This window comes from Eleutherodactylus coqui, chromosome 1 (assembly GCF_035609145.1).
Source record: "Eleutherodactylus coqui strain aEleCoq1 chromosome 1, aEleCoq1.hap1, whole genome shotgun sequence".
NCBI classification, from domain to species: Eukaryota; Metazoa; Chordata; class Amphibia; order Anura; family Eleutherodactylidae; genus Eleutherodactylus; species Eleutherodactylus coqui.
In genome coordinates, this window is record NC_089837.1 from 19,907,440 (window position 1) to 19,933,822 (window position 26,383).

General features: G+C 54.5%; 2 protein-coding genes across 6 annotated transcripts in view; both read left to right on the forward strand.

Moving 5' to 3' along the window:
• The window catches only part of SELENOI (selenoprotein I), a 29,127-nt gene extending 15,403 nt beyond the window's left edge, over nt 1-13,724 (forward strand). The window contains exons 4-10 of one of the 2 annotated variants that reach the window (XM_066594424.1): nt 3,775-3,849; nt 4,532-4,794; nt 5,531-5,639; nt 5,886-5,934; nt 8,692-8,872; nt 8,949-9,131; nt 9,697-13,724. In XM_066594424.1, the coding sequence (XP_066450521.1) occupies nt 3,775-3,849; nt 4,532-4,794; nt 5,531-5,639; nt 5,886-5,934; nt 8,692-8,872; nt 8,949-9,131; nt 9,697-9,813 (977 nt within the window). In that variant the 3' untranslated portion in view covers nt 9,814-13,724. The remainder of the gene's footprint in view (nt 1-3,774; nt 3,850-4,531; nt 4,795-5,530; nt 5,640-5,885; nt 5,935-8,691; nt 8,873-8,948; nt 9,132-9,696) is intronic. The other variant, XM_066594430.1, reaches the window with a different exon arrangement.
• An 8,928-nt stretch (nt 13,725-22,652) lies between these two features.
• Nucleotides 22,653-26,383, forward strand: part of DRC1 (dynein regulatory complex subunit 1) — a 93,115-nt gene continuing 89,384 nt past the window's right edge. The window contains exons 1-2 of one of the 4 annotated variants that reach the window (XM_066594476.1): nt 22,653-22,729; nt 26,045-26,177. In XM_066594476.1, coding sequence (XP_066450573.1) covers nt 26,050-26,177 — 128 coding nt within the window. In that variant the 5' untranslated portion in view covers nt 22,653-22,729; nt 26,045-26,049. Of the gene's footprint in view, nt 22,730-23,005; nt 23,024-23,057; nt 23,066-23,803; nt 23,822-26,044; nt 26,178-26,383 lie in introns of those variants that run through there. The other 3 variants (XM_066594495.1, XM_066594486.1, XM_066594480.1) reach the window with 3 other exon arrangements.

The following is a 26,383-nucleotide window of genomic DNA, read 5'->3' on the forward strand; positions in this document are numbered from 1 at the left end:
AGCAGTCTTCAAGAACCAATCAGAACTGTTGCTTCTTGAAGGCGGGATTTATGAATCCTCTAAGCAGGAAGTGATCTTCCATAGTGGCTGAGGACTGCAAAAAGCGCGCAGAGCTGTGAAGAGCAGCGGGAGGACCTGGACTGAGCCTGCTAGGGAAGTATAATAAGACCTAGCGCCACTTTGGGCCAGAAAGTAATATAAGACAGGGTCTTATTTTGGGGAAATACAGTATTTATCCATTTGAAGAAAAGGTATTTCTTTAATTATTTTTATTTAGATTTTCTTCACTTTTCTTATTTAAAAAACAGAGATAAACCAAAAGTGTTCTCCCTCCCCCCCCCCCCCCACACACACACACACACACACACACACACACACACACACACACACACACACACACACACACACACACACACACACACACACACACACACACACACACACACACACACACACACACACACACACACACACAGGGTCTCTTGTGTGAGGGGAAAGTTTTTTTAATTTCTTTTTACAGTGAACACCAGAATTATTTTTTTTCCTTTTTGTTCAGCTTCCAAAAACATGTAATAATAAAACCCAGAAGTCCCCGGCGCCTCCGAATGGGGCCAATAGACCCCGCCTCCTGCTCCTAGACCGCCGTGATGCTCTTTAAAAACATGTTTTATTGTGCAAAAGTAGTAAGTAAACACTTACACATCGCCGGTCACATGACCTCCGTATCGGGTTATTTTTACTGAATGGTGAACACCGTAAAAACAAAACTCCAAAATATGTATAAAAAAAAGCCCCTGACCCAACGGCGGCCCCGACCGCCGCCGTCCGCACCCTGTGAGCCAAGACTAGACACACTATACAGCAAATCACTAACACAAAGCAGCGCGCCGCCCCAGGCTTCATTCAGTGTAACTATACAGCGAGCCGCCCCAGGCTTCATTCAGTGTAACTATACAGCGAGCCGCCCCGGGCTTCATTCAGTGTGACTATACAGCGAGCCGCCCCGGGCTTCATTCAGTGTGACGATACAGCGCGCCGCCCCCGACTTCATTCAGTGTGACTATACAGCGAGCCGCCCCAGGCTTCATTCAGTGTGACTATACAGCGCGCCGCCCCGGGCTTCATTCAGTGTAACTATACAGCGAGCCGCCCCGGGCTTCATTCAGTGTGACTATACAGCGAGCCGCCCCGGGCTTCATTCAGTGTGACGATACAGCGCGCCGCCCCCGACTTCATTCAGTGTGACTATACAGCGAGCCGCCCCAGGCTTCATTCAGTGTGACTATACAGCGAGCCGCCCCGGGCTTCATTCAGTGTGACTGTGCAGCGAGCCGCCCCAGGCTTCATTCAGTGTGACTGTGCAGCGAGCCGCCCCAGGCTTCATTCAGTGTGACTGTGCAGCGAGCCGCCCCAGGCTTCATTCAGTGTGACGATACAGCAAGCCGCCCCCGACTTCATTCAGTGTGACGATACAGCAAGCCGCCCCCGACTTCATTCAGTGTGACGATACAGCGCGCCGCTCCGGACTTCATACAGTGTGACTATACAGCGCGCCGCCCCGGGCTTCATTCAGTGTGACGATACAGCGAGCCGCCCCAGGCTTCATTCAGTGTAACTATACAGCGAGCCGCCCCGGGCTTCATTCAGTGTGACTATACAGCGAGCCGCCCCAGGCTTCATTCAGTGTGACTATACAGCGAGCCGCCCCAGGCTTCATTCAGTGTGACGATACAGCGCGCCGCCCCCGACTTCATTCAGTGTGACTATACAGCGAGCCGCCCCAGGCTTCATTCAGTGTGACTATACAGCGAGCCGCCCCGGGCTTCATTCAGTGTGACTGTGCAGCGAGCCGCCCCAGGCTTCATTCAGTGTGACTGTGCAGCGAGCCGCCCCAGGCTTCATTCAGTGTGACGATACAGCAAGCCGCCCCCGACTTCATTCAGTGTGACGATACAGCGAGCCGCCCCCGACTTCATTCAGTGTGACTATACAGCGAGCCGCCCCGGGCTTCATTCAGTGTGACTATACAGCGAGCCGCCCCGGACTTCATTCAGTGTAACTATACAGCGAGCCGCCCCAGGCTTCATTCAGTGTAACTATACAGCGAGCCGCCCCGGGCTTCATTCAGTGTAACTATACAGCGAGCCGCCCCAGGCTTCATTCAGTGTGACTGTGCAGCGAGCCGCCCCAGGCTTCATTCAGTGTGACGATACAGCGCGCCGCCCCCGACTTCATTCAGTGTGACTATACAGCGAGCCGCCCCAGGCTTCATTCAGTGTGACTATACAGCGAGCCGCCCCAGGCTTCATTCAGTGTGACTGTGCAGCGAGCCGCCCCAGGCTTCATTCAGTGTGACTGTGCAGCGAGCCGCCCCAGGCTTCATTCAGTGTGACGATACAGCAAGCCGCCCCCGACTTCATTCAGTGTGACGATACAGCGAGCCGCCCCCGACTTCATTCAGTGTGACTATACAGCGAGCCGCCCCGGGCTTCATTCAGTGTGACTATACAGCGAGCCGCCCCGGACTTCATTCAGTGTAACTATACAGCGAGCCGCCCCAGGCTTCATTCAGTGTAACTATACAGCGAGCCGCCAAGGGGTTCATTCAGTGTAACTATACAGCGAGCCGCCCCAGGCTTCATTCAGTGTAACGATACAGCGAGCCGCCCCGGGCTTCATTCAGTGTAACTATACAGCGAGCCGCCCCAGGCTTCATTCAGTGTGACTATACAGCGAGCCGCCCCAGGCTTCATTCAGTGTGACTATACAGCGAGCCGCCCCAGGCTTCATTCAGTGTGACTATACAGCGAGCCGCCCCAGGCTTCATTCAGTGTGACTATACAGCGAGCCGCCCCAGGCTTCATTCAGTGTGACTATACAGCGAGCCGCCCCAGGCTTCATTCAGTGTGACTATACAGCGAGCCGCCCCAGGCTTCATTCAGTGTGACGATACAGCGAGCCGCCCCGGGCTTCATTCAGTGTGACGATACAGCGAGCCGCCCCGGGCTTTATTCAGTGTAACTATACAGCGAGCCGCCCCAGGCTTCATTCAGTGTGACTATACAGCGAGCCGCCCCGGGCTTCATTCAGTGTGACTGTGCAGCGAGCCGCCCCGGGCTTCATTCAGTGTGACTGTGCAGCGAGCCGCCCCGGGCTTCATTCAGTGTGACTGTGCAGCGAGCCGCCCCGGGCTTCATTCAGTGTGACTGTGCAGCGAGCCGCCCCGGGCTTCATTCAGTGTGACTGTGCAGCGAGCCGCCCCGGGCTTCATTCAGTGTGACTGTGCGGCGAGCCGCCCCGGGCTTCATTCAGTGTAAATATACTCATTTTTACAATCGGCTCCGCAGTAAAGAGGTTTGTTTTGTATTTTAACTTTTTACTCCTTATAAAACTTTAAAAAAAAGATGAGAAAAAAATCGACCTAAAGAGAAGCCGTACAAGTCACAGAAAAACATTTGGTGCCGGTAAAATCCCTGAAAAGGGTCTCCTCCTGTGTGTGGGACCAAGACACCCCGGTACTTGAGGGGTTAAAAGGGGTGGATTAATACGTCCCTTATAGTATGCAGGTGGGATGCTATTTAGATGCACTGCGGCAGTTGGAGCTCGTGCACTGACCACGCTTCTCCCATCCGTGGCGCACTCTGAGATGTCTCTGTGACCCGTGGCCCCCTCCCCCCTCACTAGTGCCCCCGCAGTGCCCCGCACCTCTCCCTCCTCACCGGTGTCTCCCCGCAGTGCTCTGCCCCCTCCTCACCTGTCTCCTTGTATCTGCAGCTCCGGGTCATGAACACGTTCCCAGTTGGGTGTGGATCGTAGCCGGCGTGCTGAACTTCACCGCCTATACCCTGGGTGAGTCTGCCATACTGCTTTACCGCCTGCGCCCTGGGTGGGTCGGCCGTGCAGCTTTACCGCCTGTGCCCTGGGTGGGTCGGCCGTGCAGCTTTACCGCCCATATCCTGGGTGAGTCGGCCAGCCGTGCAGCTTACCGCCCATATCCTGGGTGAGTCAGCCAGCCGTGCAGCTTACCGCCCATATCCTGGGTGAGTCGGCCAGCCGTGCAGCTTGCCGCCTGCGCCCTGGATGAGTGGGTCAGCCGTGCAGCTTGCCGCCTGCACCCTGGGTGGGTCGGCTGTGCGGCTTGCCACCCATACCCTGGGTGAGTCGGCCGGCTGTGCAGCTTGCCGCCACTGTACATTCTGGGGTCTTACTGAGAGCAAGAATGTATGGATTCTTGGAAGGATGTAAGAATTGCTGCTGGAGTAGGGGGTCCACAGCTTATTATGGGGGACAGAGGAGCAGTTTGTCACCCCACCATGCAGAAGAGGAGAGTCCTGCACAGATTCACACCATCCCCTATCTAAAGGGAGTCGGGTCCACAGGCTGCTGGGCCCTCACTCTCCAGGGGCCCCACGGGAGCCGCACCTTCTGTTTCTATAGTACCAGCTAACAATGGCTCTGGATGTAACTAGGACTCCCCAAGGGGATGTTATGCTGGGACTTGTAGTCTTACTAGTTCTTGTTCCTCTTGCAGATGGAGTAGACGGCAAGCAAGCTCGCAGGACGAACTCCAGCACGCCACTAGGGGAGCTGTTTGACCACGGCCTGGACAGCTGGGCCTGTATATACTTTGTGGTGACTGTATACTCCATCTTCGGCCGCGGGAAGACAGGCGTCAGCGTCCTGTGCCTCTACCTCCTCCTGTGGGTGGTGCTGTTCTCCTTCATCCTCTCCCACTGGGAGAAGTATAACACTGGAATCCTCTTTCTGCCCTGGGGGTACGACCTGAGCCAGGTGGTAAGTGTACAACGCTATTTACCCGCTGACAGGGTGGTTGCCGTCCGGACCGCTCTGGCTGCCATTGATCAAAGGTTTGCAGTTGGGTAGGGACAGTGTTGCGGCTGTGTGGCAGCTGAGGGGGCGGAGGGCAGTGTTGTGGCAGTGTGGCGGGCAAAGGGCAGTGTGGCGGCTGTGCAGCAGCTGAGGGGGGCGGAGGGCAGTGTGGCGGGCAAAGGGCAGTGTGGCTGCTGTGCGGCAGCTGAGGGGGCGGAGGGCAGTGTGGCGGCTGTGTGGCGGGCGGAGGGCAGTGTGGCGGCTGTGTGGCGGGCGGAGGGCAGTGTGGCGGCTGTGTGGCGGGGGCGGAGGGCAGTGTGGCGGCTGTGTGGCGGGGGCGGAGGGCAGTGTGGCGGCTGTGTGGCGGGGGCGGAGGGCAGTGTGGCGGCTGTGTGGCGGGGGCGGAGGGCAGTGTGGCGGCTGTGTGGCGGGGGCGGAGGGCAGTGTGGCGGCTGTGTGGCGGGGGCGGAGGGCAGTGTGGCGGCTGTGTGGCGGGCGGAGGGCAGTGTGGCGGCTGTGTGGCGGGCGGAGGGCAGTGTGGCGGCTGTGTGGCGGGCGGAGGGCTGTGTGGCGGGCGGAGGGCAGAGTGGCGGCTGTGTGGCGGGCGGAGGGCAGTGTGGCGGGCCGGAGGGCAGCGCTGCGGCTGTGTGGCGGGCCGATCCCCTCTATAGGGTGCACTGATGGCGCTCGTCTCTTTCAGACCATCTCCTGTGTGTATCTGGTGACGGCGGTGGTGGGAGTGGAGGCCTGGTACAAACCCATCATCTACAACGTCTTGTACAGAGACCTCTTCACAACTATGATTGTCGGTAAGAGCCTGACTGTTCAGATCACATGTGGGGGGCGCCTGCGGGACCCCCAAACTGAAACACTCAGCCACGAAGAAAGATGTAGAAAGAATGGCGCCTGGCTGCTCCATGAAGGTGTCTGCCCGTGGGGCATGACCAGTCGCCGTTCTCTGCATCCTGTGTGTGTTGTCGCCGCCCTCTAGTGTGTGGCTGTCAGGCTCCCTTGTCTGCTGTGTCCCATGACTTCTGGCCTCTCCTGTCTTACAGGTTGTGCGCTGAGTGTGACGCTGCCCATGAGCCTCTACAATGTCTTCAAGTAAGTCACCAACTTATAGTATCCTCAACTACCTCTTAGAAGGAGAAGCTCTAGATTCCCCCCCCGACCACCACCGCATTGTGTCATAATACGCCAATTCTGTGGGTGGATGGTCCTGACTGCCGGTGGCCGGTTCACCCCGGACTCTTCTGTGCAGCCATGCTGTTGTGATGGATGCAGTATATGGTTTAGTATTGTCCAGCTGAAGTATACAAGGCCTTCCCGGAAAGAGACGTTGTCTGCATGGGGTATATATTGTTCTACCTCTATATACTGTCAGCATTGATAGTGCCCATCAGGATGTGTGCCCTGCCCATGCCATAGGCACTAATGCCACCCCAAACCATCAGAGAGGCAGGACTGATTGCCCACGTAAGAGTTTGGCCTCAGTCCATTGTAAATGAGCTTTGGCCCAGAGAAGACGCCGGCGTTCCTGGATTGTGCTGATATGTGGCTTCTTCTTGGCATGATGCGGCTGTAACTGTATGTGTGGGTTGGTGATCTGTTCACACACAGTGATATCTGGCAGTATTCCTGAGCCCTGCAGGGATTACATTACAGAATCATGCCTGTGTATAATGCCTGAGGGCCATAGATCTCCAATATTGACCTTCAGCCTCGTGCGGATGAATTTGATATTCTGTACTGTAGCTAGTGGATAGTCAACGTATTTGCAATTTTACATTAAAGAACATTTTTCTGAAATTGTCCCACAATGTTTAGCCGCAGTTTCTCACAGATTGGTGACCTCCGGCCATCTTGGCTTGTGAGAGACTCGGCCTCTCTAACATGCTCTTTATACAGTCATGTGACTAGAAAACTGACCCTTCAGCTGTTTTTCATTAGTATCACTTACTTTTCCAGCCTTTTGTTACTCCTGGCCCAACTTTTGTGAGATGTGCTGCCGGCCATTTCTAAATGAGGTTTTTTGTTTTTTAAATAAAATGTAAAATGCCTCCCCCTCTGATATGTTCGGTGTTCTCCTGTGAATAAAATAGGGTTGCATGATATCATAGAATGGTAAAGTTGGAAGGGACCTCCGGGGTCATCGGGTCCAACCCCCTGCTCAGTGCAGGATTCACTAAATCATCTCAAACAGATATTTGTCCAGCCTTTGTTTGAACATTTCCATTAAAGGAGAACTCACCACCTCCTGTGGTAACCTGCTCCACTCATTGATCACCTCACTGTCTAATATCTAATCTGTGTCTCCTCCCTTTCAGTTTCATCCTATTGCTTCTGGTCTTTCCTTGTGCAGATGAGAATAGGGCTGATCCCTCTGCACTGTGACAGCCCTTCAGATATTTGTTGACCGCTATTAAGTCTCCTCTCAGCCTTCTCTTCTGCTAAACATTCCCAGATCCTTTAACCGTTCCTCATAGGACATGATTTGCAGACCGCTCACCATCTTGGTAACTCTTCTCTGTACTTGCTCCAGTTTGTCTACGTCTTTTTTAAAGTGGGGTGCCCAGAACTGGACACAGTATTCCAGATGAGGTCTGACTAAGGAAGAGTAGAGAGGGATAATTACCTCATGTGATCTAGACTCTATGCTTCTCTTAATACATCCCAGAACTGTGTTTGCCTTTTTTGCTGCTGCATCACACTGTTGACTCATGTTCAGTCTATGATCTATTAGTATACCCAAGTCTTTTTCACATGCGCTGCTGCTTAGCTCAATTCCTCCCATTCTGTATGTGCTTTCTTCATTTTTCTTGCCCAGATGTAGGACTTTGCATTTCTCCTTGTTAAATACCATTCTGTTAGTCCCTGTCCACTGTGCAAGCTTTTCTAGATCTTTTTGAATCCTCTCTCTCTCTTCCCTAGTGTTAGCTATCCCTCCTAGCTTTGTGTTGACATCAAATTTGCTCAGTTTCCCACAATTTCCTCCTCCAGATCATTTATAACAATGTTGACCAACACTGGGCCTAGGACAGAGCCTTGTGCTACCCCACTTGATATATTCTTCCACTTGGATGTGCAGCCACTTATGACCACTCTTTGAGTATGATCACTCGGCCAGTTGTGAATCCACCTAACAGTTGCCTTGTCAATCCCAGATTTGGTCATTTTTTCAATAAATATGGCATGAGATACTTTGTCAAATGCTTTACTGAGGTCAAGATATACTATATCCACCGCATTTCCCTGATCAACCCAGTCGGTGATTCTGTCATAGAAGGAAATTAGATTAGTCTGGCATGACTTGTTTGTTACAAACCCATGCTGGCTCTGGTTAATTACTCCCGCTGTAGAAGTCAGGCTCACAGGCCTGTAGTTTCCTGGATCCACTTTTTTCCCTCTTTTGAAGATTGGAAAGGGCAAATGGTGTCCCTATCTTCTGGGACTTCTCCTATTGGCCAGGAATTTTCAAATATTATGGCGAGATCTCCAAATCCTTCCTTTCCTTTCATATTTTACACAACATCACAGGAGTTGTAGATGTACAAGCGTACCTTGCTGAGATATCCCATCGGTCAGTCTGTGAGCTGGATGCTGGAGAAGCCCAGCAGAGGCGGCAGGCTGCACCTTGTACAGCAGCACGCAGCAGGGGAGCCAAGTGCCTTCTCGGAGTGTTACTTCAGGGTCTGCCTGATATCTTACTAGTCATTAACCTACAGAACTCAGCAGTGACTTCACAGGACAGGATTAGTGAGGGGGGGGGGGGGAGTCAGAGTTACTCTTTGGTTTGCTGCCTGCTGATGGTTTCCTTGTAGTTTTGTGTTGGGTTTTCACTTTTGTGCTTCTGTTGATCAGGGGTTATAGGAACAACACTCTGAAACACACGACGCTGTATGAGTCCATGCTGCCGCTCATCTCCCCCGTGCTGCTCTTTATCCTGTCCACGCTGTGGATCTTCGCCTCCCCCTCTCAGATCCTGGAGACTCACCCGCGTCTGTTCTACTTCATGGTGGGGACCACCTTTGCTAACATTACAGTAAGTGTCTCGCTGCCCCGCCGCCGCGCGCCTCCATCTTCCTGCCGCTGACCATGTGCCTTCTGTTCTCTCCTAGTGCCAGCTGATCGTGTGTCAGATGAGTAACACCCGCTGCCAACCTCTCAGCTGGCTGCTGGTCCCGCTGACGCTGGTGGTGCTGGTGGTGGTCTCGGGGTTCGCTCCCGATATGGAAGCTCTTCTGCTCGTCTTGTTGACCACCCTCGTGACCATAGCACATCTACACTACGGAGTGACAGTGGTAAGTGTGTCCGCGAGCAGAGGATCGCTATGTTTCTCCGCTCGTGGACGGGGAGGGGGAGGGGGAGGGGGGGGGGGGGGGGAGTGCTTTCCACAGCAGCGCTATGAAGAGCTTTCACTGCGTTCCCCGCGGCTGGATTATGACCACAATGAACCCCCGCCCGTGGACAGGCAGCCTCGTGTTGTGATATGATTTTTGAACTTTTTTAGTAATATTTTTTTTCTTACCCCACTATTTAAGGGACTTGCGCTTGTGATCATGTGATCTCGTGTACTGCAGTACTTCAGTATTGCAGTATATAAAGGTTTTGGATGTTTCCTATCACACACTTGGGAGCCTTCGAGGGGTGCAGGAAGTCCTCAAGGGGTTAACGTGTTTTTATTTCACCGTGCTTCCCCCCCCCCCCCCCCCCCCCCCCCGGCATTAAATACCTTAGAACACTTCCACTAACAAACACAAGTTGTCGCACGGAGAAAGGCCGCGGCGCCGCTGTGTGTCGGCAGTGGGAGCCCATGTTCAGGCGCCCCCTGCTGGTGACTACAGCTCATCTCCGTCTCTCTTGCAGGTGGATCAGTTGAGTAAACACTTCAGCATTTACCCGTTCTCCCTGAAGAAGCCGAGCGCGGACTGACTAGCGGCGGAGGAGGAGGAGGTCGGCCTGCAGTCCGCGGAAGTCCTGTAACAAGTCTCAGCCACTTCTGTCGTCCATCACCACCCAGGAAAGCCTCAGCCGCTGCCACGGCCTAGTGGGGGAAGCTGCCAGACTCTGCTGTACATAACAGACCAAGTGAATGTCCCCCCTGGACCCGCCCCTCCCCCGCTCCGTCTCTTTACTTCTTTTTAACCTCTTGCTGCCCGGCACACAAATCATTATTGGAGTTGCGCTGGAACATTTCCCCGGATGCCCCGGCCGCGGTCCAAGCCCCGATAGAGCAGCGCTGACCGGGACCACACGCCGACCCCCGCTGCTTCCCTTTTTTTTTTTTTCTTTAATTTGCAGAACGGTAACCTATTTTAATTTCTTGCAGTAGTCATGTGACATTACCTCATCCAATAGCTGCACAGCGTCTGTCGTCCCTCGTTGACCTCCCCTCTGGTATAGGTACTGTGCGTCCATGTGAATAAAGCTGTAGTCATTGCGTAATGGAAAGCTCCACAATCTTCGTAGCTTTCAACATATATGCTTGCTGTCAGTGAATGAAAACATGGTTTAAAGGCGTAGTACCAAAATGACCCAAGTTACCCCCTATCCATGTCCCATTCTGCCTGTCGCTGCGGAGGGGGCCGCAACTTGAAGGGATCGCTGCCGAACATGCGGTGTCAGCTCTCACATGTCAGTGGGTGCGGCTCGGGGATGTCGGCGGTACCATTGTAAGTGAATGGAGCCCTAGTGTGACCATCGCTCCATTCACTCATCGCCCCTCTGTGGAGTGCAGGAACCTCGTAGTGAGGAGGATGGGTGACACCGGAACCCGATCTCCAAATTGGCGGGGTGTCTCAGCGGTGAAACCCCCCCACTGATCGGCAAGTAATCCCCTATCCTGTGGAGGGGGGACATGTTGCCCTCTCTAAGTTCAGGTGCTGCTACATTGTAACAAGCCGAGCAGACGTGCGAGCGGGTTCTGGTCAGACTGCCGTCAGTCTTGGTCACATCCAGCGCTGCTGGTATATTTTGCGCTATGGGTCCAGTGGAGTGATGATGTGAACTCAACCCAAATCTGGCTTTCCAGTAGGTGGTGCTGTGGAGGACAATAATTCCATCCCTCATTTGCATAGCTTATTCCCAGGGAGCATTGCAAGACCTACAAGACTCCTTTCACCCTTGTAGTGCAAACATTACCTCCCCAGACTGACTTAGATCGGAACAATAATAGTTTTTTTTTCCCTTTCACTGACAGCAAGCAGAGATCTTGGAAATGATGGCTAATTGAAGCACAACATTTATTTAGGCTGTTGAAGAACTTTCCGTTATGCAATGATCAGGCTTTATGTACAGGAGGTTGGGTGACCCCTTTAAGGCGGGGCTGTGAGCGCGATGGGCATTTATTTGTGTGGGGGAGGGGTTACTGTGTTCAGGATCGTTGCTATCACTTTACTACTGAGTAACACAGTAACGGGTCACTTTGCTCCAACCCGATTGAAAAAATCTGATTACTACTGCAGCCTGAGAATGGAGGTTGATGTCATGTGACTGCAGTGGGGCTCCTCCCCTGCTCAGATTACTCAGGTCTTTAGCTCCAGGCAGAATCGGTACTGAGCCGAGAATCCCGAGGAGGCCTGGCTGGACTCGCTGCCTTATTAATCAGATTTTGACAAGTCTCCTATATCGGCTACACATTCCTGTCGGTGGCCGGTGTAAGCAGTCCGTAGTGACCGGGAGATGTGCCCCACCCCCTAATCCTGGCTCCTCCTATTTTTCTTAACCCTTTGTCTGGTGCTAACTTTTCTATTGGTTTCCCCGTTTTTGGTGGTGGGAATAGACTTGCATGCCGGTCTCCTTTCTTTTCTTACTAGGTATTTCCTTGTTTTCTCGGAAGCCTCCTTCCCCGTGCTTGAATGAAGAGTGTATCTAAAGCCATCTGTTTTTCTTTTGGACGGGTTACACTTGGAGGCCCCAAGCGCGAGGTTAAGCGGTGATCATGTGTAATTTAATGGTGTTTGCTTATGTATCGTTATGATTTCAGCTCTGCAGGTAGCTTTTATTTGCAGTAGTGAACCTAAGGGGGTTGGATTCTGATTTATACCACGAGATCTATTTGCCAATTACTTTGTTTTTCCCTCTGCGGTTTGTATTTAATCTGTGTACGATAGCCTTCATGTTGAAGCGGTTTATTTTATGTTTAATTATGTGTGAGAATTTCTTTTTAAAGGGGGAGGACACATTAGATTATATCTGCCATCAACCTAATATAGACCACTGTGGGGGGTAGAATATATCCTTGTATTCTGGTTTATCTAATCATTGTGGGTCTGACAGCTGAAATCCCTGGCGATCGGGTGGCAAGGAAAGCTGCAACTGCAAGTAACCATACACTTATTCTGCAGCGGCCTCTACAGGAGAAATGTGGTATTACACAACACCCATTTAAGGTGTCCAAGTGTGACATATGGTCATGTTGCGTCCTCCAGAATACACATTCTTGTACATCCAGCATTAAAGGGGTCGTCTTGTAAAAAATGATATCAGGCATGCTGACCTGCTGTGTTCTGAAGTGGGGGAAGCAGAGGATGCGCATGCGTGGGACGACGGAGTTCAAGTGTCTCATTATAGTGAATGGAGCAGATGTGCGCATGCGCCTCCTCCGCTGCAGGACGCATTAGGTCAGCATTCTTGATATTGGCTTTGATGAGACAACCCCTTTAGCGGGTGCCAACTCAATCAGTGATTATTAAAGGGGTTGTCCAGGGTTAGAAAAAAATGGCTGCCTTCTTCCAAACAGAGCCCCACCCGTGGCCATGGCCATTCTGATCATTGATCCCCAGTAGTCCTGAGATTTGCGCAGCCCAATACCCCCTGTGAACATTGTGGCAGTGCCCATGGACGACCACCGCTGCACTCACTTCTATGGCTGAGCGCAATCATCTCCCTCTATCCCACAGAAGTGAATGGTGAGGCGAGGGAGCTTTCACATGGGGCACAAATCTTGCTGGAGGTCCCAGCGGTCGAGACTGCGCCCCCCCTCTCAGCAGTCAGACATTTATACCTCAAGGATGGGCGATAAATGGAAACCCCCTTTAAATGCGATGGTGTAGCGGAAGCGGTAGAGAACAGGCAGACATGTGCGACGTAACAACCCGCTGCTATCGCTTCAGTCTGTTCGGTTCTCCTCGCTCGTCCCGCTTTTAGTCTGGCCCAAAAACTATAAAATACCAGAATTTCTGGAGTAGCGGATGGCAGACTAGAGGGCTTCCCCCTGTTAGCGGCCGATGTGTCCTCCCCCCTGTCATTGTGGGACATTGGCTGTCTATGACTGGAATGATGATCTGAATCCGCTCCCGCCTGTGCGTCTGACCATGGCGGCTGCCCTGTAAGCCCTGCGTACGAGCCGCCGTGCCGGCGTAGTATTTAAGTATTTTAGGTTTGAGAATGTTGGGCGAATGTCGTGAAATGTGAATTATTATTTTCTTATTTTAGTAGAACAAGACGTCCCAAATCTGTAAATATATTTGAAATCTACAAACGCGAGAAATCCTCTTTCTACCGACGTAACGTTGTGTTTTTGTACGGCTTTTTTGAGTTTTCTGACCAAAATGTATTTTTAATTTAGTGTTTTTTTTTTCATTTTTACCAAAATGTTGCAGTTCTACCAGATGAAACCCTTTGTTAGTTGAGCAGATGGTGCCCACTGTAACGTCTCACCTCGGCCTTAAAGCATGAAGCGGACTGTGTGGGGCGGGCGCCGCGCCCGCGTGCTGCATGGGATGTGCCATACGTGTCTGTGCTCGTGGGAATGGCGCTCATCTAGTCATTTTGGGTCATTTTGTTTTTTATTTAAACCTTCTCTGTTAATTTTCGGTTACTGACATGTTGGAGTACACGGGGGGCGCCGCCTCCCTGGTCACAAATCTGGTAATAAAATCGAAGGGTTTCCAGTCTGGTGTGCTGCCCGTCCTTGCCGTCGTCTCCGGTCTCTTTGGCCACCTCTGGGTCCGTACTAGAGGTCCCTCTTAAGGATTCTACGTGGGACGACTGGTGGGAGCTGCGGCACGCTACAGTTTTCACTCAGAAGCGAGGACCGCCTGGAGGAGGAGCGGCGCGCCGGAGATCGCTGGCCACCGGCCTCCATTCCCAGTAACCAGGCCGTCGTTCAGGTGGTTTTCATGCCTGCAGACACTGAAGGATGAGTTGTCGTTGGTCGTCCAGTCGCTGCCGGCACGTACCGTCACCAATGGTGAGATTCCCGGGATCCAGGGAGGATATGAACCATATGGCTCAGTGTATAAAGGCCCTTTAACCCCTTGAGTGGCAGGTTTCCTACCACCCTGTCGTGCCCACCAGGGCAGGTTTTATAAAATGGTCTAATCATTGAATTTCAACTAATTTTGCAGTTGCGTCTCAAGAGCCATAACTTTTTCATTTTTCCATTGACATGGCCATATGAGGGCTTGTTTTTTGCGGGACAAGTTGTGATTTTTTTAAACAGGGGGGAGGAAAAAAGAAAAAAAGGGGCCATGTCATTAAGGGGTTAAATGTATTAACTTCCTTCTCTGGGTCATTACGACGCATGGATACCACATGTGTGATTGTATTTTTGATTTTTTTACAAAGTAAAGGGAGACAAGTGTTTGTTATTTTTTTTTATAATTTTTTACCTTTTAATTTTTTTTTTTTGTCCCTTTAGGGGACTTCCACAGGGACCCATCAGGACCCCTGATCACATTCCGGGGGTCCGATGGTGACAGCCCTTTACATGCTGCAGTGACAGCCCTTTGCATGCTGCAGTCACATAGACTGCCGCATGTAAAGGGTTAACACAGCAGAGATCGGAGGTTTTCTCTGATCTCTGCGGTAAGAGCAGGTACCTAGCTGTCCTCTGGCTGCCAAGCACCAAGCTCTCCCTGCCACAGAGACCATCCGCTTGCTTCTGACAAGCCGATGGTCTCTATGGCAACCTGTAAACAAAGCAGGAGATTGCCGGCATATCGGCAATATCTTCTGCTGGTTTTTCAAAGCCCTTGCTTTGTTCTCTGTGGGTCTGTGCAGGCAGAGCACACTGTCACAGCTTGTGGCATTGTGCTCTGCAGCTCCCATAGTGATACATAGCCCGGAAATCTTCCGGGCTATGTCACTATGAGCAGTGGAGCTCGTCCCGGAAAATTACCGGGCGTGCCACTCAAGGGGTTAAGGGGTGCTCCAGCAGTAGGATGGGTCTTCATCCAGCTTGAACCGTGAAATGGTGGTGGACAAGGGTCTCCACATCCTCAGCATCAGTCGGAACTCCACTGATCTATCAGTTTTTAACCATCCAGGGTTAACGGCCATGATAAGTGTGAACACTGGTCAGGGCTGCCGCGGGTGGCTGTCGGCTGTCAGACAGCCGGCACCTGCCATGTATGGATCTGCTCCGTATAGACCCTGCACCTCCGTGATGCAACAGTTCCATCCTGTGTCTTTGGCTACCACATCACTCAGCCGCAGGTCGCTCGGGCTTTTGACTTTGGCGATGAGATATATTCCTGCTTTGAGGTCTTTTTCCTGTTTCTCCCACATAGACAATCAGTGAACAGAATCGGGTGAAGAACATGGGATGCAGAATGTGAAAGACCCGGGAGTCTCTGATGGTGTGTAGGGGAGCCGTATCCTGTCTGCGGTTGGTATATGGTGCCGGTGTGTAGGGGAGCCGTATCCTGTCTGCGGTTGGTATATGGTGCCGGTGTGTAGGGGAGCCGTATCCTGTCTGCGGTTGGTATATGGTGCCGGTGTGTAGGGGAGCCGTATCCTGTCTGCGGTTGGTATATGGTGCCGGTGTGTAGGGGAGCCGTATCCTGTCTGCGGTTGGTATATGGTGCCGGTGTGTAGGGGAGCCGTATCCTGTCTGCGGTTGGTATATGGTGCCGGTGTGTAGGGGAGCCGTATTCTGTCTGTGGTTGGTATATGGTGCCGGTGTGTAGGGGAGCCGTATCCTGTCTGCGGTTGGTATATGGTGCCGGTGTGTAGGGGAGCCGTAGCCTGTCTGCGGTTGGTATATGGTGCCGGTGTGTAGGGGAGCCGTATCCTGTCTGCGGTTGGTATATGGTGCCGGTGTGTAGGGGAGCCGTATCCTGTCTGCGGTTGGTATATGGTGTCGGTGTGTAGGGGACCGTATCCTGTCTGCGGTTGGTATATGGTGCTGGTGTGTAGGGGAGCTGTATCCTGTCTGCGGTTGGTATATGGTGCCGGTGTGTAGGGGAGCCGTATCCTGTCTGCGGTTGGTATATGGTGCCGGTGTGTAGGGGAGCCGTATCCTGTCTGCGGTTGGTATATGGTGCCGGTGTGTAGGGGAGCCGTATTCTGTCTGTGGTTGGTATATGGTGCCGGTGTGTAGGGGAGCCGTATCCTGTCTGCGGTTGGTATATGGTGCCGGTGTGTAGGGGAGCCGTAGCCTGTCTGCGGTTGGTATATGGTGCCGGTGTGTAGGGGAGCCGTATCCTGTCTGCGGTTGGTATATGGTGCCGGTGTGTAGGGGAGCCGTATCCTGTCTGCGGTTGGTATATGGTGCTGGTGTGTAGGGGAGCTGTATCCTGTCTGCGGTTGGTATATGGTGCCGGTGTGTAGGGGAGCCGTATCCTGTCTGCGGTTGGTATATGGTGCCGGTGTGTAGGGGAGCCGTATCCTGTCTGCGGTTGGTATATGGTGCCGGTGTGTAGGGGAGCCGTATTCTGTCTGTGGTTGGTATATGGTGCCGGTGTGTAGGGGAGCCGTATCCTGTCTGCGGTTGGTATATGGTGCCGGTGTGTAGGGGAGCCGTAGCCTGTCTGCGGTTGGTATATGGTGCCGGTGTGTAGGGGAGCCGTATCCTGTCTGCGGTTGGTATATGGTGCCGGTGTGTAGGGGAGCCGTATCCTGTCTGTGGTTGGTATATGGTGCCGGTGTGTAGGGGAGCCGTATCCTGTCTGCGGTTGGTATATGGTGCTGGTGTGTAGGGGAGCCGTATCCTGTCTGCGGTTGGTATATGGTGTCGGTGTGTAGGGGACCGCATCCTGTCTGCGGTTGGTATATGGTGCCGGTGTGTAGGGGAGCCGTATCCTGTCTGCGGTTGGTATATGGTGTCGGTGTGTAGGGGACCGTATCCTGTCTGCGGTTGGTATATGGTGTCGGTGTGTAGGGGACCGTATCCTGTCTGCGGTTGGTATATGGTGCTGGTGTGTAGGGGAGCTGTATCCTGTCTGCGGTTGGTATATGGTGCCGGTGTGTAGGGGAGCCGTATCCTGTCTGCGGTTGGTATATGGTGCTGGTGTGTAGGGGAGCCGTATCCTGTCTGCGGCTGGTATATGGTGCTGGTGTGTAGCGGAGCCGTATCCTGTCTGCGGTTGGTATATGGTGTCGGTGTGTAGGGGAGCCGTATCCTGTCTGCGGTTGGTATATGGTGCCGGTGTGTAGGGGAGCCGTATCCTGTCTGTGGTTGGTATATGGTGCCGGTGTGTAGGGGAGCCGTATCCTGTCTGCGGTTGGTATATGGTGCTGGTGTGTAGGGGAGCCGTATCCTGTCTGCGGTTGGTATATCGTGCCGGTGTGTAGGGGAGCCGTATCCTGTCTGCGGTTGGTATATGGTGCTGGGGAGCCGTATCCTGTCTGAGGTTGGTATATGGTGCCGGTGTGTAGGGGAGCCGTATCCTGTCTGCGGTTGGTATATGGTGCCGGTGTGGAGGGGAGCCGTATCCTGTCTGCGGTTGGTATATGGTGCTGGTGTGTAGGGGAGCCGTATCCTGTCTGCGGTTGGTATATGGTGCCGGTGTGTAGGGGAGCCGTATCCTGTCTGCGGTTGGTATATGGTGCCGGTGTGTAGGGGAGCCGTATCCTGTCTGCGGTTGGTATATGGTGCCGGTGTGTAGGGGAGCCGTATCCTGTCTGCGGTTGGTATATGGTGCCGGTGTGTAGGGGAGCCGTATCCTGTCTGCGGTTGGTATATGGTGCCGGTGTGTAGGGGAGCCGTATCCTGTCTGAGGTTGGTATATGGTGCCGGTGTGTAGGGGAGCCGTATCCTGTCTGCGGTTGGTATATGGTGCCGGTGTGGAGGGGAGCCGTATCCTGTCTGCGGTTGGTATATGGTGCCGGTGTGGAGGGGAGCCGTATCCTGTCTGCGGTTGGTATATGGTGCCGGTGTGTAGGGGAGCCGTATCCTGTCTGCGGTTGGTATATGGTGCCGGTGTGTAGGGGAGCCGTATCCTGTCTGCGGTTGGTATATGGTGCCGGTGTGTAGGGGAGCCGTATCCTGTCTGTGGTTGGTATATGGTGCCGGTGTGTAGGGGAGCCGTATCCTGTCTGCGGTTGGTATATGGTGCTGGTGTGTAGGGGAGCCGTATCCGGTCTGCGGTTGGTATATGGTGCCGGTGTGTAGGGGAGCCGTATCTTGTCTGTGGTTGGTATATGGTGCCGGTGTGTAGGGGAGCCGTATCCTGTCTGCGGTTGGTATATGATGCCGGTGTGTAGGGGAGCCGTATCCTGTCTGCGGTTGGTATATGGTGCCGGTGTGTAGGGGAGCCGTATCCTGTCTGCGGTTGGTATATGGTGCCGGTGTGTAGGGGAGCCGTATCCTGTCTGTGGTTGGTATATGGTGCCGGTGTGTAGGGGAGTCGTATCCTGGCTGCGGTTGGTATATGGTGCCGGTGTGTAGGGGAGCCGTATCCTGTCTGTGGTTGGTATATGGTGCCGGTGTGTAGGGGAGCCGTATCCTGTCTGTGGTTGGTAATGGTGCCGCTGCGCTGGGGATCCTGCATCCTGCCGGTGGCCGGTGTACTAGAGTATTGCATAGTACTATACAAGCGCTCCGATGGCTGCAGGATCGAGTCCCCCATGTGGATTAGGAAACACAAATATAAAGTCATCCCATTAACAATGAGCGCTGCCCAATTCAGTAAAATATCACATTCTTCACTCCATAAGGTGAACACAAACATTACAATAACGCAAGGCTGGAGTTGTTTTTGGGCAGCTGCGACTCCAGCAAAAGTTGAACAAATAGTAATTAACTCTTTCCAATCCACTTTTGGATTCAGGTTTTCCTAAAAGGCTTTCTCTTTTTGCTGTTACAGTGGTGTGGCTGGCAATAAACGGTAAGAATACCCTGTCGGACGGCTTCTGTACAAGCTTCATTTAGAATGTAGGAAAACAGCTGTGGATTGTAAAGGGTTAAAAGGTGGTATTAAACGGCATCAATAAAAACGTCAGGTCACCTCACACCCCCTCAATGGGAAAATAAAACCGCAAGGGCTGAGCTGTCCCGCGATGGGGACAAAATATAGAAATGTGGTGGGTTTTTTTTAAATGTAATACTAGATTTTAAAAACCTAAATCCAGCTGGTATCGCCGTAATCGGACTGCGGGCGCAAGGAGGGTTTATATTGTAGCGTGACTGGGAAGGAATGCTGCAGCAGTAGTATTACCCAGCAGCCCTTGCATGGCCTTATACGTCTCCTCACTCACTTCCTAGGTGCTCTCCTCAAGGAGACAAGATACCCCGCCCAACATTGTAAAAGCCAACTGTTTTTTTTGTTTTTTCGTATTTCGCTCCACTTTTAAATTTTTACATTAAATGGTGTTGTTGAAAACTGGAGCTCGGCTCACGAACTGAGCCCGCGGGGAACAATGGAGCTGCAATGGGGTTACGGTTCTTTTTATATGGCAGAGGGGGCGGTTTTGCTCTACTGAAAAATGAGCAAGAAGATGTAAACAACGCACAATGGTAATAAAAACTGCAGCTCACTCAAAAAACAAGCCCCCACCAGCGAACGGAAGGAAAAAACGACAACCAGTTGGGGGGGGAGGAGGACGACATGTATTTTTGTATCATTCTTGTAGTACCCCCCAATGGCTAACTTTATTATCACTAGAAGAAAGGGCGGCTTTGCTGCTTCCTTAAAGGAGCAACTGGATTGATCGCCCCCTGTGGTCCAGGAGTGAGAGGCCATGGGATGAATCGGGGTGAGCTTTGCCTGCCAGGAGATGACCTTCAACATCTGCTCCAGGCCGGTCCCACGTGGCTGAAAAACCGCGCAAGATTTGTGCGTTACGAGAAACAGGAAACATGGCGGCGTGTTCCATCCAGCTGTGAGATCGCAGCCCCATTGGCTTCAGTGGGAGATCTCCATCATCGTCATCATCATCTGCGGCGGTGGGGATCCCCTTCATCCCCGCGGTGATGTGAGGCCGTTTTCACATGGATGGCGAGGGCGATATCGGGCCACGTGAAACTACCCTCAGCCAGTCTCGCCACTGGATTTCAATGGCGGAATCCACGATCTTCACCCACACGGATGATCTGCGGTATTCCGCTCCGCTGAGCGCTCAGCGACTGCGCTCTCCGCAGATTTAAGATCGCAGCACGTTCTATTTTTGTGCGGAATCCGCACGGACGGCTTCTATTGAAATCAATGCAAGCCGTCTGACCCCGGGCCACAAATGACATGGGATAGCCCTCGGGTACCGCGTCCTCGCCGACTGACCGTGCAGGAGAACAAAGAGTTAAAAAGAAGATCTGTAGTGCGCATGTTTGAGGGCGAGCGTCCGCGGTCATCCCCAATACAGGAGAGCAAAGGTACGCGGGGTCAGAGACGGATTCCGCTGCGGGGTCTCGATCGCCCATGTGAGACTGGCCTAAATCTCCTCAACATTTCCCAGATACCAGGGGACAATAGCTGCCATCCACGCGTGGGCGACGACGTGCCAGTCTTATTACATCACACCCCACGGGGTGAACGCTAGAAGACAAAACACGAGGCCTGAGTTCCTGTCACTAGAAGGATGGAACAAAAAATAATGAAAGAGTTGCGTTCCCCCCAAAATGGCGCCGACCCGCGTAAGATAACTCCGCCGCCCCACCCGGCCTCATCGGCCGACTATGGACAAGTTTGGGGCTCAGAATACGATGGCGAGACGTTCTCGTGCCCGCAGAATGCCCAGTAAATGCCGTAAGCAACAAAAGTTGTGGTTTTCGGGGTGCGACCCCGGAGCGCCGCACGCGATGATCACCGCGGACGTCGCTGATGACCACCGCGGAGGTCGCTGATGATCACCGCGGACGTCGCTGATGATCACCGCGGACGTCGCTGATGACCACCGCGGACGTCGCTGATGACCACCGCGGACGTCGCTGATGACCACCGCGGACGTCGCTGATGACCACCGCGGACGTCGCTGATGACCACCGCGGACGTCGCTGATGACCACCGCGGACGTCGCTGATGACCACCGCGGTCTTCGCAGATTATCACCGCGGTCGTCGCTGATGATCACCGCGGTCGTCGCTGATGATCACCGCGGTCGTCGCTGATGATCACCGCGGAGGTCGCTGATGATCACCGCGGACGTCGCTGATGATCACCGCGGACGTCGCTGATTGCAGTGCACGCATTCCATGTGTAAATCCGCGGTATTTCAGCAACAAATGCTGGGATTGGAGGCGCCGCGGCCCGGCGGTCCGCCCATGCGCTCTCTACCTCTGTGAATGGCGCACGTCCCGCAGTAATACCGCGGTGTGCAAACTCGCTTTATTCTTGTATTCCATCCGAGAAAACAGAAGTGTTAAAAGCTTGTCTCTCAGCTCCCTGGCGCCGTTATGGCGTTCGCGCCGTCCGTGTGCGGTCCGTGGTTTTTACGTAAATATGGGCGGCCCTAATAAAGTAGATCGGTGTACTCAGGCGGCGGCGGGGTTACTGCGGATGATGCTGCACATAGAAGTAGAAACCCGCAGTATGTCTTATTGGTGTCCGTATTCACAGACCAGGAGTCGGCCATGAGAGACGATGGGGGCGTAAACCCCGCGGTGAGCATGCGTGCTACAGGTGGGCGCGCTGCATTTTTTGGACGTTGCCAGTGGAAACAACCGTGACATCACAGCGGCCTCAGATGCCAAAACGCACTTATGGGAGCGTAAAAACCCCGCAGCGCACACGGATGTCACACGCGTGTGCGGTGTGTTTTGTACACATGTTGCCGGGGGCGATGGAACAATCTAGAAACTCCTGGAAGGCAGGGATGAAAAATAGGAAACGGGAAAAACAACTAATTGTAAGTGGTCGTATGGCGTCCGTGCGATCTGCGCCGCTGCGGCAGGCTGGTACCGCCATGTAGCGCCGGTTCTATGTGTAATGGATGCGGTCATATCGCGTTCCGCCTGATCCAGGTTACACGGGCGCTCCATGGAACGCCCACAGCGGCCATCGTGATGATCGCTTGTTTGCCTAGCGCCCGCTGACACGACCGTATGCCCCATCATGGCCGGACCGCAGACGGGGAGATGCGCCACGTGCAGCGATGACTTGTTCGGGCGCAGATGAGGCGATCGGCCGTCAGCCGTGCGGTCGCTCCTTCATGATGAGCGCAGCGCCCTCGGACAGACGAGCGTTCACACGAACAGACCCGCCGCGTGCCGCCATCATGGAGATGGGGCGCTGTTATTGGCGAACTCCATGACACGTAATGCGAACGCTGAGTCGCTGTAATTGAACACGTCGGTCACGTTCGCCCTGAAGTGGCGCCTTATTTGTGAGGGCCGAGCGGTCTATCAGACCCACCATACTGTTAAGTCAGCCAGGGATGCTGTTACCATGGCAACTGCGAGGGGCCGCTATTACAGTGTTATAATGTAGAGTTTACACTCTGTGGCCGATTGAGCCGCCGTCATGTGACCCACTGCGCCCGGACACCCACTGATACACCCGTCTTATTACAGACTGCAGACACCCGCGCCTGCGGAGTGACGCAAAACTGCCGGCCTCCGGCGGCGCGGACTACGCATGCGCGTTACGTACTATGGACTGCCTTCTGGGTTGAACTTCTCGCTGCAGCAAAGACGAGCCGCGCTGTGATTGGCTGTCCGGTGTCTCCTAGCAACAAGACGTAAACAACGGCCGGGAGAGCAGCTGATGAGCGGATATCCATCACTAGGACCCCCAGAGCTGTAAGTGAGGAGCCCCTGTTACCGCTGCGGACCCCTAGTGCTGTGAGTGAGGGGCCCCTCTTACCGCTGCGGACCCCTAGTGCTGTGAGTGAGGAGCCCCTCTTACCGCTGCGGACCCCCTGAGCTGTGAGTGAGGGACCCATCTTACTGCTGCGGACCCCCAGTGCTGTGAGTGAGGAGCCCCTCTTACCACTGCGGACCCCCAGAGCTGTAAGTGAGGAGCCCCTGTTACCGCTGCGGACCCCTAGTGCTGTGAGTGAGGGGCCCCTCTTACCGCTGCGGACCCCTAGTGCTGTGAGTGAGGAGCCCCTCTTACCGCTGCGGACCCCCTGAGCTGTGAGTGAGGGGCCCCTCTTACCGATGAGGACCCCTAGTGCTGTGAGTGAGGAGCCCCTGTTACCACTGCGGACCCCCAGAGCTGTAAGTGAGGAGCCCCTCTTGCCGCTGCGGACCCCCAGTGCTGTGAGTGAGGAGCCCCTCTTACCACTGCGGACCCCCAGAGCTGTAAGTGAGGAGCCCCTGTTACCGCTGCGGACCCCCAGTGCTGTGAGTGAGGGGCCCCTCTTACCGATGAGGACCCCCAGTGTTGTGAGTGAGGAGCCCCTGTTACCACTGCGGACCCCCAGAGCTGTAAGTGAGGAGCCCCTCTTACCGCTGCGGACCCCCAGAGCTGTGAGTGAGAAGCCCCTCTTACCACTGCGGACCCCCAGTGCTGTGAGTGAGGAGCCCCTCTTACCGCTGCGGACCCCCAGTGCTGTGAGTGAGGAGCCCCTCTTACCGATGAGGACCCCTAGTGCTGTGAGTGAGGAGCCCCTGTTACCACTGCGGACCCCCAGAGCTGTAAGTGAGGAGCCCCTCTTGCCGCTGCGGACCCCCAGTGCTGTGAGTGAGGAGCCCCTCTTACCACTGCGGACCCCCAGAGCTGTAAGTGAGGAGCCCCTGTTACCGCTGCGGACCCCCAGTGCTGTGAGTGAGGGGCCCCTCTTACCGATGAGGACCCCCAGTGTTGTGAGTGAGGAGCCCCTGTTACCACTGCGGACCCCCAGAGCTGTAAGTGAGGAGCCCCTCTTACCGCTGCGGACCCCCAGAGCTGTGAGTGAGAAGCCCCTCTTACCACTGCGGACCCCCAGTGCTGTGAGTGAGGAGCCCCTCTTACCGCTGCGGACCCCCAGTGCTGTGAGTGAGGAGGGTCTCTTACAGCTGTAGACCCCCAGTGCTGTGAGTGAGGGGACCCTCTTACCACTGCGGACACCCCGAGCTGTGGTTGTGGACCCCTAGAAAACCTCCACGGCACCTCAGCCCTCCGCAGGGTCCTTCTCACAGAGTGCAGCCCACGTTTAAGCCCTTGTTCTATACCCTCATTTGCAGGTTTTTCACCCCAAAAACTGCGAACCACAACATTTTGTCGTCATTTATTCACAATTGTAGAAAAGTGCGATAGTCCACTCCCACCGGTGACCCCCACAACCTTCTGATCCTCAGTGTCCACTCCCACCGGTGACCCCCACAACCTTCTGATCCTCAGTGTCCACTCCCACCGGTGACCCCCACAACCTTCTGATCCTCAGTGTCCACTCCCACCGGTGACCCCCACAACCTTCTGATCCTCAGTGTCCACTCCCACCGGTGACCCCCACAACCTTCTGATCCTCAGTGTCCACTCCCACCGGTGACCCCCACAACCTTCTGATCCTCAGTGTCCACTCCCCCCGGTGACCCCCACAACCTTCTGATCCTCAGTGTCCACTCCCACCGGTGACCCCCCACAACCTTCTGATCCTCAGTGTCCGCTCCCAGCAGTGACCCCCACAACCTCCTGATCCTCAGTGTCCGCTCCCAGCGGTGACCCCCACAACCTCCTGATCCTCAGTGTCCGCTCCCAGCAGTGACCCCCACAACCTCCTGATCCTCAGTGTCCGCTCCCAGCGGTGACCCCCACAACCTCCTGATCCTCAGTGTCCGCTCCCAGCGGTGACCCCCACAACCTCCTGATCCTCATTATCCGCTCCCACCAATGACTCCCACAACCTCCTTATCCTCAGTGTCCACTTCCATTGGTGACCCCCACAACCTCCTAATCCTCAGTGTCCGCTCCCACCGCTGACCCCCACAATCCCCTGATCCTCGGTGTCCTCTCCCACCGGTGACCCCCACAACCTCCCGATCCTCAATGTCCGCTCCCACCAGTGACCCCCACAACCTCCTGATCCTCAGTGTCCACTCCCAGCGGTGACCCCCACAACCTCCTGATCCTCAGTGTCCACTCCCAGCGGTGACCCCCACAACCTCCTGATCCTCAGTGTCCGCTCCCACCAATGACTCCCACAACCTCCTTATCCTCAGTGTCCGCTTCCATTGGTGACCCCCACAACCTCCTGATCCTCAGTGTCCGCTCGCACCGCTGACCCCCACAATCCCCTGATCCTCGGTGTCCGCTCCCACCAATGAACCCCACAACCTCCAGATCCTCAATGTCCGCTCCCACCGGTGACTCCCACAACCTCCTTATCCTCAGTGTCCGCTCCAACTGCTGACCCCCACAACCTCCTGATCCTCAATGTCCGCTCCCACCGCTGACCCCCACAACCTCCTGATCCTCAGTGTCCGCTCTCACCGGTGACCCCCACAACCTCCCGATCCTCAGTGTCTGCTCCCACCGCTGACCCCCACAATCTCCTGATCCTCGGTGTCCTCTCCCACCGCTGACCCTCACAACCTCCCGATCCTCAATATCCGCTCCCACCGGTGACCCCCACAACCTCCTGATCCTCAGTGTCCGCTCCCACCAATGACCCCCACAACCTCCAGATCCTCAGTGTCCGCTCCCACCAGTGACCCCCCACAACCTCCTGATCCTCAATGTCCGCTCCCACCGGTGACTCCCACAACCTCCTAATCCTCAGTGTCCGCTCCCAGCGGTGACCCCCAAAACCTCCTGATCCTCAGTGTCCTCTCTAACCAGTGACCCCCACAACCTCCTGGTCCTCAGTGTCCGCTCCCACCGCTGACCCCCACAACCTCCTGGTCCTCAGTGTCCACTCCCACCGCTGACCCCCACAACCTCCTGGTCCTCAGTGTTCGCCCCGTGGTCCCCCCCCCCCCCCCTACCGCTGGACCGAGCCCCCCGGTTTTCTTTTTACACGTTTCATTATCTGGGTACCCCCATAACACCCAGAATCTGCTCACTAGGTTTCGTTGCCCCTGACTAGATTTATCGAATCCCCCAAAGCTGGGGAAGGGAAGTTACAACTGCTCAGGCTCTGCCCCTCCTCCAGCCGCCACGCTGACCATCCACACGCTTCTTACTCCCCACAGACACGATGAGCGGAGGCTCCACGGACGGCGAGGAGATGGTGAGCTCCGAACCATCGCTGGACTCCGAGGACCAACAAGAGAGAATCCGGGCGCGGAGGCTGCGGATCACCGCCAGGATAGAAGCCAAAAGACGGTGAGACGCAGCAATGGATTCCCAAAAACATGGCTGCTGTCCAGGCCCCTCCCCCTTACAGAGACTCCTTCCCTCCGTTGCCTGATAGTCTTCTGATTCTCCCAGGTCTTTTAATTAATTGCAGCCAGAAGAAGCAGAGCTGCAGTGTAAAGCAGAGGGGAGGCGAGAACGGCAGCTTGAGTGTCTGATGGCATAAGCTGTGGGCT